At 44.4% G+C, this 13221-nt stretch overlaps 1 protein-coding gene across 1 annotated transcript; it reads left to right on the top strand.

Moving 5' to 3' along the window:
- Window positions 1-6736: 6736 nt before the first annotated feature.
- LOC119159703 (baculoviral IAP repeat-containing protein 5) lies at window positions 6737-8720 on the top strand. Its single transcript, XM_075889937.1, has one exon. It carries the CDS (start codon window positions 6941-6943, stop codon window positions 7406-7408), a length of 468 nt encoding a protein of 155 aa, XP_075746052.1. The 5' UTR covers window positions 6737-6940; the 3' UTR covers window positions 7409-8720.
- The last annotated feature ends 4501 nt before the right edge of the window (window positions 8721-13221 follow it).

The raw sequence follows: 13221 nt of genomic DNA, 5'->3' as shown, positions 1-13221 counted from the left end.
CCATAGTGTAGTAGAACTCGCCGTGGGGCTAGTTGGCGCATGTCTTGATTAAATAGTCAACGTCGCGCCGAATGAACTCCACACAGAGAAAGAAACACACATACACACCACGGGCACTCACTTACAACTGTTTATTCCTTGAGGAAACAGGCTTATATAAACCCACACTTCGTCCACACATGCGCAACATGATCAGCCCTTCTCTTACTTAATCGCGCTATCGGACACATACTCTCTAGACAATACGTTTCTGACTCATACATGTTTAGTGACGTTTCGCTAACACACTTGCTACCCCGTTTATGCGATATGTCTCCAAAATTTCCCGTGCTAACTTGTTTGTACTTCTTCCCAGGATCCTAGTCTGCGTGAAGCCCACAAGTATGGCACTTAATTCTGCTCGATATTGACTGTTTATTCAAGACTACCTTAGTGTTTGTTCATGAACCGATCTTCCATAAGAAGAAGTGCGACGAGTTCGCCTCTCCTTTTCATTACTGTCCTTTCAAGATTTTATTCTGGATTACTTACTTTTCATAGCCATAAGGACGCAGTGCTGCATCATTATGTAGTTGAATTACTACCATTTCTACAAAAGGAAAGCCCACGAGTGTGGCACTTTTTCTATGACTACTGATTGTCACGCTCAAAAGAAGGGACACACTATTGAAATCTTAAGCCTGTTCAACAAAGAAAAAAAATTTTGCCATGAGTTCAAGTACTGCAAAATCGGAAAGAACCGTATCCTCTTCAGTTGCTGCAAAAGGGCTTACCGACGGCTCACGGCTAGGTTATAATTTTGCCAAAATGACAAGCGGGGACCTCGTGCCCGAGGTTCTGAATAGACATTAATTCAATCTGAACAAGCTTGTGGCATTTGGAAATTTTCTAGTTATTGTCTGGCTACATTCATCCATCATTTGGAGTGGAATTGCATTAAAGCTGGTTTGCTTGTATAAGCTTGTACTGTTGGAAGGCTGGATAGAACAAAATGTACCAATGTACAGTGTGTTGTCATCAGAAAAGACAAATAACCCCCAAATTTCTAACACTAACCTATGCCTCTAGTAGCAGTGAGGCGCCAGAAATTCTTGAAAGCTTATCTAAAAGTATAGCTTTCAGCGATGTACCCCAAGGACAGACAGTGCTACTGTTGCCGAATATTTCTGGATGGCTCGCAGCAGTGATGTAGACCTGCATGTGCAAAATGAGCAGCCCAAAGCCACACCTTGACAACTATGACATAGTGCACCTCATTATAAAGTGCGATGGTAAACATCCAGACTACTTCATTTCCGTCCCGACCAACAAAAAGAAAAGGAGATTACTACCGCTAAGTTCCAAGTTTTGTTGATTCAAGCATGATAGGTAGAGCATGGCATTATCCGCCTCCACCATATGTATGGCCTGTGCACAGTAAGGCACTGGCAGTGGCGCTTGCCCCTGTTGTGACAAATTAAATCTGCTCTTAAGGCGGCGCCTCACTAGGTGAGGTCTCAAACACAAACTAGCAGCATGCACACGAAGGTGGTTCCTAGCAGGTAATACACAACACTGTCACCTTCAAATCCGAGTGTAGGATCAGTGTGGCTCTGTTGACAACATTAGAACAGCAAAGACAGCCCATAATAGAGTAAAAAGACGGTCATGTTACCTCAAACATGTTCCTGTCTGAACACAAAACACTTATATACTGCAGGAGATGGTCTCGTGAACAATCCAATGAATTTTTTATAAGTTCTGGTTATGCAATAAAAGTTATGCAGAAATTTAATGCTAAGCTGTTCAGTACTCAAGACACGAACTCGAATGAATCTATCAAATATGAATTTGTTAATGCTAAACATTTTGAAAGAGTTGCCTGTCAGGTTGAGTAATTAATTAGGACTTTTGCAATGCACTAACAAAAAAATAGGTTTATTTCCCGACTTTTTGGAACCAACTCGATTCCTTCTTCAGAGAAAGTGACAGCAGAGGTATTGAGGTGCAGCTCTTAACTTTTTTGACGGCCCAGCTGGAGGAGACTCCAGAGAACTGGACGTTCAATTCAAGCACCCCTTCTTCCCAGAAGTGAAGCATCCTCTCATACTCAAGGGGCAGCAGTGAAGCCATCGGTATATTTTTAAGAAAGAAGGCATAACAGTCACACACAAGCCAAACAACACAATGACCGAATCATAAAGATACTCAGATGTCAAATTATTGAGTATCAAAAAATCAATACAGAAACATCAATATACTATTATTTTCTACATTAATATGCAAAAACTGTTTTTACTTTCCCTAAGAAAAGTGTAGAAGCCCCAATACTCGTTATCACGCCAACTTCACAGTGCGACTTCAGTCTCAAGATAAGCATGTTTTAAGGAAACCCAAAACAGTTTTGACGATCTTGTACAAACACATTCAACTGGTAGAGCTAGCCCAATGGATAATTTGCAGACTGATGTAAACTCTCTGTGCAAACTGAGCAATTAGAAGATGCAAGTGGTAAACTTGAGCTCTGAAGAAAATTGTGATTTGTTAGAATAATTTCGGATCGAACAGTTCAAATAGTACATACCACATATTATCCCTTTAAAATAAATTATGTCATTCATTTTATTGCCTCAAAGGTCCTCGTTGGGATAGTACATGAGGGAGCGGGAGGTAAAAAGGCTGTTAATATATGGGTAGTTGTGATGGGATGGTTTCGAAGAGCCACTTCAATGCATTGGTGTAGATGATGGTAGCGACTTGGGTGGGCAGGTCATTCCAGCCTCTAACCGTGCACAGGAAAAACTATTGTTGAAAGGTGACAATATGGGCTTGCACTGAATAGACGCTGTTACAGTGACTGTGGTGGGAAATGCTGTGAGCTCTTCCGATGTATTGGATATTTAAAGGCAAAAAATGTCAGAATTTATGATAAAGGTGAAGACGAGCAATTTTGCGGCGTTTAGCCAGATCGAATAAGTTAATCTTCGCTTTTAGAGCCGAAATGCTTGAGGTGTATGAATAGTTAGATAGTATGAATCACGCCGTACTGTTCTGGACAGACTCAAGGGTACCAATGAGGTTACTGTGGTGATTATAAAAAATCACATGCGCATACTCAAGCGTCGGCCAGACAAAGGCATGCATGCCATTAAAATGAAACTGTACATTATTAAAATGCAGTACATTACAGGTACTTTTGCTAATTCACTTATTATTGATTAATTTAATTAGAAATTATCACACAGAAAAATTGACTCCGGTCATTTCCAAAACATCAGGACTCTATAGGCACTGAAACGCATCTGGAAGTGAAAAAGGCTCTCTCCCTTGGAAGTGAGAAAGCCAAATGCAATGCGACACTTGCATATTGATTTTTGTGAGTATTTAAAATTGGTTTAGGTAATGTCCTTGAAGCTTAATTTATTGTGCTTATTTACAGAAGAGTAAAGTACAACACATGCTGTATAAGAGAGCTGTTGGCTAAAGCTTGAAGAGAAAGAAACTGCTATTCTGTGGGCACACGAGAAAGGCTAAAACGGAGCACGATGGAAGTGCACGCGTATATTCATAGTTCTCAGTTATTAAAGCATAACACGCAATATTATCTTGCCCAGTCAGCTTGGATATATTTAGCAAATGAATAAATACCATCAAGTCAAGGGCAAAATGGCAGGAGATGCAACAAAATTAACAAGCAAGCGAAGGTTGCTAACCGGGCACAAAGAATTGTATGGGCAAATGTGCTTTCATAAAAGGCGCACGTAAAAAATACTGCCACTCCGCAAAAAGTTCTGCTGAAAATGAGGCTTATGGGAGAACTGTGGAGAACAGTTGATAGCCAGGCAGCCTACTTTACAAGTAACCCAAACCCGTGCCCCCCCCCCCCCACCCCCCGTATTTCGGAGGATGTTGGGGGGGGGCGTTTTACCAGAATACATATAATGAGAATACTGGTGTTTCTTTCAACCGGTGGGTTCTCTTCGAAAAAAAAATTCTGGCTACGAACCTGAAATGACATCTGCGTGTCCACCCCCTGGCTACTCCCCTGGGCAGGACTGCACACAGCGCCCGTGGCAACTTCGAATTCGCCTCATTGACCTTTACGAAAGAGGTGGCAGACTTCCTTGCTCTTTTTAGCCCGCTTTTTCCCCGACATTCAGCACGTTGTGCCCTTGCTTCGCACGAAGCACGGACGAGGATCCAACAAGGGTACCAATATGGGCTTGTTGGTTCAGCGTTTCACTGCAAACCGTCTGCATGCCACCTATTACTACTGTTTTTCTTGCAAGAAGTAAATCGCGGATTGGTCTTTTCTGCCGTCATTGGCAATGTCCATCAATGAAATTGAGTATCTACACATTACCTAGAAGTTATGTTGTCCTAGGGTGTGGCAAATTGAAGGCCCTTTCCATCTTCATGATTTGTAAAACGAAAAGATATCACTGTCGCGTGATGTGTGTGCGTGTCTGTGAACGATCCTGAAAATAAAGTTTTCGTTGTTGGAAGTTAGCGCTTGTGTTAATGATGATGCCTCAACTATGGCTCATACTCGCGGGGGGGGGGGGGGGGGGGGGGGAATGGCCAAGAATTTGTTATATGGATTTTTGGTCATTCAAGCACTTGTGTTTGTTTGTTTGTTTGTTTCCCTGGGATGATGGCTCATACCCACTCAGGGGGATTGGCCAAGAAAGTGTAGTGCAGTTTTTCTGTGATCATTTTAACTATGTGTAATGAATTGGTATTATAATAAGACTAATGTAAAAAAAAACATAAGAAGAGCAAACGAAAAAAAAATCAAGCAATTTTGAGATTTTAGGTGTTATTATTACCACTCAGCTGCGTTTACTTCACTCTACCCTGGGGAGTAATAAATAATAATTTTTTGATTGAAGATCACAAAGGTATACACTTGGTTGCCTGACTATAATCGCAAACGGCATTGAAAGCATCCCTGTGGCAATGTCCCAAAACTGAGGCACCAAAGCTTAGCCCCGTTTCCGCCGTCAATTTAACGCCTATTTTCAGAAATGGCATAACTAGTAACCTTTTTCGAAGTATATCGTAGCGGCGACAATACAAAAAATAATGATCTAGTGATTCCATTTCTCCACAGAATGCGCAGAGGGGTGATGTTGTCTGACCAGCTCTGTGTAGATACAGGTTTAGGGGGGGGGGGGGGACACGACATCGAAGTTTAGTAATTAAGACTTCGAGCTTTCTGGACTGGCTCCAGTGGGGTTGCCACGGAAAGATGAGGTGGTTATATTCTGTCCATGTAGTTACTTTTTCTATCGTATCAGTGGAGATTGCTGATTTTCGATATCTTATTGCCGTGATATATCCAACATCTGGCAGTATGGACAAAACTGACCCATCAAGTGCGGCTCGTGCTAAGGAATCGGCCAATTCATTTAATCTTAATCCACAGTGTCCCGGAACCCATAGTAACCTCAGGAGTCTCAACTGCGGGGGTACTAATGTTTTGAATGTGCTTAGAATTCGAGAGTTCTATGAAGCTGTCAGAGCTGCACAAACTGAAAGAGAATCCGTCATTATGACTGCGTTGTTTTGATTTGATGGAAGTTTTCGAAGAGCTAAAATAATCGCCACGAGCTCCGCTTCAAAAACTGGAGTAAAATCAGGCAGTCTCACTCAAAAAGGACCAGTCAAGCGAATCAGAGGCAATGCCTACACCTGCCTTTTGATTATTTACGGAAGCATCTGTGGCTACTATATTTTTAGTTTCTGCATGCTCCAAGTAATCTAATAACATGTTATTTAAAATTTTGAGAGATTGTAATTTGGCGTTTTGGGGGAATATATCATCATACTCAATAATAACATGACAATGCGAGTCATTAGTCTCAATTACATTTCTAATGTTCACATTTATACTTTGTAGATTCTTTTGTACAAACATTATCTGAGGTGTGTGAAACCGTGGCCAATGAACAAGAAAGAAGGCGTCCGGGTTTGCGATAAAAGCATATTGAGATCTTCTTGCCGGTAAGCTATAAATTTTTAAAAATGCTTGTATGGTCAAAATTCGAAATCAACAAAGTAGTGTAGGCAGGCGCGCTTCCTGGTACAGTACGTTGATAGCCACAAATCTAGGGAGTCCCAGACACATTCGCAGTGCTTCTCGCTCCAAGACAACTAGAGGTTTCGTTTTATAAGCAGGGTTACCCGAGAATAATATGCAGCCGAATTCCATGATGGGGCGCATATAAATCTTGTACAACGTTATCAAGGTGTGCCTCCGTAACCCATATTTCCGGTTACTTAGCTTGTGTAGTAAGCCTGAAGCCCGCTGTGCTTTGGTAGCGCTTGTGTTTGCCCTGTGCTTCTTTTTCCTCGTTTGTTTTCCGCGCGTTGACCGATGGCGATATGACTATTTGGATGGCGTAGTACACGCAGCTGGCCACGTAGCAAACATAGAGTTTTCGAAAGTCTATGGTAGCAACCACAAAGAAAGCCTACGCATTGTTTAAAAAAACTATGAAATTACCTAATGCGCAATCCCCACATTTTTGATGCAGCGCCACTAGCAGTTTTTTTTTTTTAGTTCTGGTAAAGCTTCCAAGTGCATCATTTTTTAAATTTTTTATTAAAGTATTACACAAAGTTTTATGTAGCACTTTTTTTCACTTTACGAAGCGTAAATATTAAATTTTGTACGTTTTTATTGGAACGAGCGTCATGCATCAGGGCGGTTCGGCCAGTTATGGCGGCTTCGCGACTCGCGAGCTTCACGCGCTCAACAATGGGCGACTTGTAACGATCGGCTGCACGGAGGAACCTTTTCCTTCCTCCGTGATCGGCTGTTTGCGTGAAATTTGAAAGTGCTGCGGTGTCCTGTGGTTCCAGGCGTGCGTTTGTGACAGCTTCTGTCGAAAAGCGGTCCTGTGCGGCGCGAAGAGAAACTGTCTTCAAGCCGCAGCTTGCTGGTCAACTCTGCGCCATGGTCGAAACGTCCAAACCGTCCGTCGACCTGTCCACCAAGTCGGTGCTGCTGGCGGCAACGGACGAAAACATGAACCTCTACGAAAACCGCCTGGCTAGTTTCGAGAGTTGGCCGCTGACTGGCGACTGCGTCTGCACGCCAGCGAGGATGGCAGCGGCTGGTTTTTACCACTGCCCCACGGAGAACGAACCAGATCTGGCACGCTGTTACGTGTGCTTTAAGGAGCTGGACGGCTGGGAACCGAGCGACGACCCAGCCAAAGAGCACTCGCGCTCTGTGGACTGCGCTTTGGTTCGCTTGGGCAAAAAAAGTGAAGACATGACAGCGCTGGACTTTCTCGGCCTCGAGAAGGCCCGCGCAAAGAACCGAGCCCGCAAATTTCTCGAGCTAGCCGAGGCCGAAATGGGAGAGGCCATGCGCAAAGTCAAATACGAACTGGACAAGGTGCGGAGGAAGAAGCGTTGACGGCCCGCCTGTGTGCTACGAGGCGTTCGCTGCTGTGTGCTCTTTCGAACTGTGTGAAACGAAGTCTTTTGAACTAAACTCTCTTTGTATATTCTTTAACTTGTGCGTGTCTGCTTTCAAGCTGTGCGATTCGTGCAGTCTCTTAGCTCTTTGTGTATTTTTTAACTTGTGACAGATTTTAATGACAATTTTTCCTTTTTTAGTGCTACTTTAGTGTTTGTCCATGAACTGATATGCCATGAGTGTTGAGTCCCTTTGTCCTCCGTGCGTCGGACGCGACCATCTTGTTCTTGTTGACCATATATACATCTCGTGGTTCGTGCCCATTGTGGGGCTTAACTCTGTATAGCCCGCTATATAAAGTCGTATTGCACCCCATGGGGGGAAGAGACCGGGTTCCGAAACCTATATACCACTATGAGCACAAGTGCAACGAGGTCGCCTTTCCTTCTCTCTAATGTTCTTCATTTTTGCAGCCATAAAGATGTAGTGCTGCGTCATTACATAATTTAACGACTACCATTTCTGCGAAAAGAAAGCCCACGGGTATGGCACCTTTTCTGCGACTAATGACTGTCACGCTCAAAGTATAGGACATACTGTTGAAATCCTAAGCTTGTTCAACACAGCAAAAGAAACCATGCCACGATTCCAAGTACTGTATGGCTTTAAATGAAAAGGCTCGCCAACAGCTTGTAACTATGTTATCATGTTACCAAAATAGCAAGTTGGGACTCCCTGCATGAGACCCTGGATAAACAGCAATTTTGCGGCATCAGGAAATTTTGTGGTTGTTTTCTGGCCACATTTCATCCATCATGTGAAGCAAAACTGAGTTACTCATCTAAACCTGTACTGTTGGAAGACTGGAAAGAACTAATGTACAGAACGTCATCAGAAAAGACAGACTTCCCCAAAATACCTGGTACTAACCTTTGCCTCTAGTAGCAGTAACGTGCCAGGAATTCTAAAAAGCATATGTAAAAATATAACTACCAGGTGGTGCATCTCAAAGGAAAGACAGCGTTACCGTTGTTGAATATTTCGGGACAGCTCGCATAGCTGACGTAGACCTGCATGTGCAAAATGAGCAGTCCAAAACCATATCTTGACAACTATGACATGGTGCACCTCATTATAAAGTGTGACGGTAAACATCAATCCTACTTCGTTTCTGAACTAACACTTAAAGAGGAAAGACTACCACCACAAGGTTGCAATTTGTGCTTATGCAGCATGCCAGGTAAAATATGTATCATCTGCCTTCACCATATGTACGACCTGTGCACAATAAACCACTGGCCGTGTGGCACCTGCCCGTGTGGTGACAAATTAAATCAGCTCTCAAGGCTGCACCTCTCCAGGTAAGGTCTCAAACACAAGCTAGTAGCACGCACACAAAGGTGTCCAGTGGTTTCCAGGAGGTAATGGACACAACACAGTCACCTTCAAATCTGTAGGATCAGTGTGACTCTGTTCACCACACTAGAGCAGAAAATACAGCCAACAATGGAGTAAAAAGAGAGTCATGTTACCTAAAAAGCAAGCTTCTGCTCAACACAAAACACTTCTTTACTGAAGGAGATGGGCTCACAAACGATAAAAAAATATTTTTAGAAGTTTTGATTACAGACATAGGTTATGCAAAGATTTAACGCTAAGTTGCTCTGTGTTGAGGACCAGCACTTGAATGAAAACACCACATACAAATTTCTTATTGTATTATACATTGATAGGCAGATTGCAATGATGTCCCACTGCATTTGGTGGTGGAGAAATTATAGCTCAGAGCTCTGTTCTTTGGCCACTTCTGTGCATTCAAACAAATCAAGAGCCAGTAGCTGTACAGGCCTTATTGTTTATGGCAGTTTGTTCACTGTATTCACTTCCCAACAACCATTTGAAGCTTAAAGAATTACATGCACCCATAGATCAACTTCCGTGACTGGTGCGTTGGCGAAAACCGCTACTACAGTGAGCGACTTCTGCTAGTCTAGAGCTGCAAAATATACATGTCATGTTCTCTATATCCACCCAGCTGAAATAGAGACTCAGCCAACTGGGAGAAATACCAGAAACTTCTGAGACACGATAATACGTATTGAACATTTAGTGAAATACCTGATCCCTTTTGTTCTTGCACGACAACAAATTGAATACTACAAACATCTCGGTAAATTACTTGTTGTGTGATGTAATCAAGGAGGCAAGAAAGGTCTTTAAGATAATGCTTCAAGGCTCCTCCAAGAGTCTCCAAACACGTAAATCTCATAAATTATGAGCGCATGAAATCCCGGTGAGTGAGAATACGTAGAAAGGAAAATAGGAAGCTAGCCGAAATTAATTCCAACTTATATTAGCAAATATCTTGCAATATAGTTAGAAAAAATAAATGGCGCAAAGCCGTAGCCATTGCTTTTAGTAAGTAATGAATAAAATTGCATATATGACAAAGCAAATTATCTCCTTGCTCATTCTGAGATAACTAGTTGATTTCAAAGGCACTTGTAACTTGCAGAGAGCAAGCCACTACTGTGGAAATGCAGGCAGTCTCACATGTGTAACTATCCATTTAATGTCGTGGTGTACCAAGATATTTTTACATCTTATAACAAACCAGCTCCCATAACGAATAAAAAACAATTAAACTGAATAATTAGAAATGTAGAAACTACAGACACTCCTTTCAAAATTTATTGCAATATGGAAAGCGAAACCTTAATGCAATAGCATTAAAGAGCTCTTTCTGCAGAAATTCCGGCGTCGACATCGTTGATTGTAACGAAAAATCATCTTGAGCCTGACCAAAAAATTGAGAAAGGTGCTATCAAAATAAATAATAAAATCTTCAGCATGGGTGAGCATCGAACCCAGATCATTTGCGCGGCAAGCAGCTGTTCTATCACACCGCCACACGTCTGCTTGGAAATACAATTGAAATAACTTCCCCTGCTTGGAAATGCAATGAAGATAACGCTCATGCTTTACAAACACACGTGTCCTGTATACAGGCTTCACAGCACAACATGTAATACCGCAGAAATATTGCCTGGTACAACACATCACTGTGCGGATTTCCTTAATTAAGGCCATGTAGTGGGGTGCATAGCAAGTTTAATAAGATTTCATACGCATACTTGCTGGTGGTTTAAAGCATGCATGCAACCCGTTACACAGAATGCAGCCGTACGCAAAAGCTTCACTGACCCAAGCCACTTTCAACTTTATCGATTGCATTGTAGTGATGCACACTTTAAGCTTCCAAAGTAACATCATGAAACAAAAAGTATGCATAGTTGGAGTAGGGAGCAGGAACAAGATATCGCTATCGCCTTAAGGGGGGGCGCGGCAAGTAAAGTGCCGATTTTGGTCAAAATATGCGATTTTCTGATTTATTTTTTTTCGTAATCTTCAGACCTTCAACTTCCTTGTTCTAAAATATTACAGCGAAACGTGCGCTACAAATCCCGCAAATAGTGTTTTTGCCGAGGCTAGTCGCCAAAAAGTGCGAAAAAAAAGCCCCTGAAACGGTGTTGTTCACGCCGCACAAACGCGCCAAGTTGTTGACAGTGGGCCGCCATTTTGGTAGCTTTGGAAAGAGGAGAAAGCCGGCTTCCCGATGGTCGCAGTCTCGTATTTCGCCGAGTGAAAATAAAAGCGCGAGGAGCAAGTAAAAAAACGAAAACGAAGAACGGCAATTGGCTGCGCGGGTCACGTGGTAGCAGGCGCGACCTCTTACTGGTCAAAGCTGCGCCGCGCACCTTGGCAACCTTGGAAGCGCGAGCGCATCTGCGGCCGCCGTGTCGAGAATCATCCGGCGTGCGCTTCGTTTTTTGCCAGTTTGCTGTTTTTGTGATAGTTCGCGTGCTTTTTTTACCAAGCTTTGTTACATCGGTGGTCTCTTCTGAGTGCTTGCTCATACTGCGGTGCTATGTTGCCGCAAAAAAAGTTCCGGAGCGTCCACAAGTACGGCAAGCGTCGGAAAGCTTGGAACAAAGGGCAGACGACTGCGGCTGCCGTCCCAGTCGCAGTTCCGGACGGAGCATGCTCTTCGAGCGTCACGGAGCCTCTACTCAGACCCTTCGCTGATTGTTGTGAGGCCGAGAGTGTGGAAGGTGCCACATCGTCGTATGTCAGACCGCCGGATGCCGTCGACCGTGATGGACGCTCTCGCGAACCCGATTGCGGTGGCACCGCGTCGGCAGCCGTTGCAACTCCGGGCGTGCGCGCGTCGAACATTCTATCGCGAGTTTCGGCCCAGATTCCGAGCAGTGAAGAAATCGCGCAGCGGGCGCAGACAAGGCGGGATGTTTTGGATGCCGTAGCATCGAAGTCCGCTTCAAAGCGGAAGCTCGAGCTTCTGAACGAAGGCTGCGACGAAAATGACGGCGGTAAGGACTCCACATGCTTCATTGTAAATAAGAAGATGCTGAACGGTCTGCTTTCGTCAGTAAAGTGCAACAAGTGCGACGAAGGGTCGATACGCCTCGAGACTACGCACTGCCTTGGACTCGCGGCGAGGATGGAACTTTTTTGTGACAATTGTGGCAGAGTGAACAGTGCGTGGTCGTCCCCGAGGTGCTCCGGGCAACAAAAAACGAACCCCTTTGAGGTAAACGTGCGTGCTTTGAGGGCTGTGCAGTCAGTTGGCAGGAAACAATCTGCCATAAATGACATTTTTTCTGCGATGGACATTTCGCATCGAGCACTGCACCACAAGTCCTACCAGAGACTGCAAAGGAAGTACAGCCACCCTGCCACCACATCAGCTGCCACCCGCATTGAAGCAGAAAGTGCACAGAAGGTGCATGACATTTACAAGGACCTAGGAGGAGTGCCAGGCAACATTGACGTCATTTACGACGGCACGTGGATGACGAGGGGGCACAGAAGTCATATTGGCGTGGGCTGTGTAATCGAGCTGTACACAGGCTTGGTTTGGACCACTGTGTCCTGTCCAACTACTGCCAAGGCTGTGCTGTTGGCCCCAAGCCTGGTGACGACAACTATGAGGAGTGGCTTGAGAAACACAAGCCACAGTGCCAAAAGAACACCGATGCTAATGCAGGCCAAATGGAAGTAGAAGCAGCTAGGATCATGTTTGAAAGATCGTTTACCAAGTACAAGCTTCGATACATCAATGTGCTCTGCGACGGTGACAGCCGTACGTACCTTGCCCTCACGCAAGACAAGGTGTATGGCTACATGGTGATTAAGAAACAGGAGTGTGTGAACCATGTGAAAAAAAGAATGGGCACTTCCTTGCGCAACCTTCTTGATGAGCACAAATCCAAAGGCCGAGGACTGAGCATGGGTGGCAAAGGCCGGCTGACGCAGGGCCTGATAAAGAAGTTGACGAATTATTATGGCTGGGCGATTAAGAGCCACCCCAACGATGTTCCTGGCATGGAGAGGGCCATCATGGCCACTTATTACCATGTAACATCCACAGACCAGGATCCACACCACAACCTGTGCCCAAGTGGGACTGACTCCTGGTGCCCGCACAATCAGGCATTGGCCAAGGGAGAGCCGCTGCCGCCTCACAAACATAAACTGCCCCCTCACGTGCGAGTGGCACTGCTGCCAATCTACAAGCGCCTCTCGAACAAAGAGCTCCTTGAAAGGTGTGCGCAGGGAAAAACCCACAACGCTGTGGAGAGTATGAACAGCCTCATTTGGTCACTCCAGTCCAAGAGCCAGTTCGCCTCCCTTCGAAGTGTGGAAAGTGCAGTTGCAGATGCAGTCTGCCGTTTCAATGGTGGCTGCAAGAGTGCGCTGCAAGAGATCACTGCTCAACTGGGCTTCAATCC

This window comes from Rhipicephalus microplus, chromosome 1 (genome assembly GCF_043290135.1).
Source record: "Rhipicephalus microplus isolate Deutch F79 chromosome 1, USDA_Rmic, whole genome shotgun sequence".
NCBI classification, from domain to species: Eukaryota; Metazoa; Arthropoda; class Arachnida; order Ixodida; family Ixodidae; genus Rhipicephalus; species Rhipicephalus microplus.
Note: the sequence above shows the minus strand (reverse complement) of the source record. Positions and strands in the feature narration are given on the sequence as shown.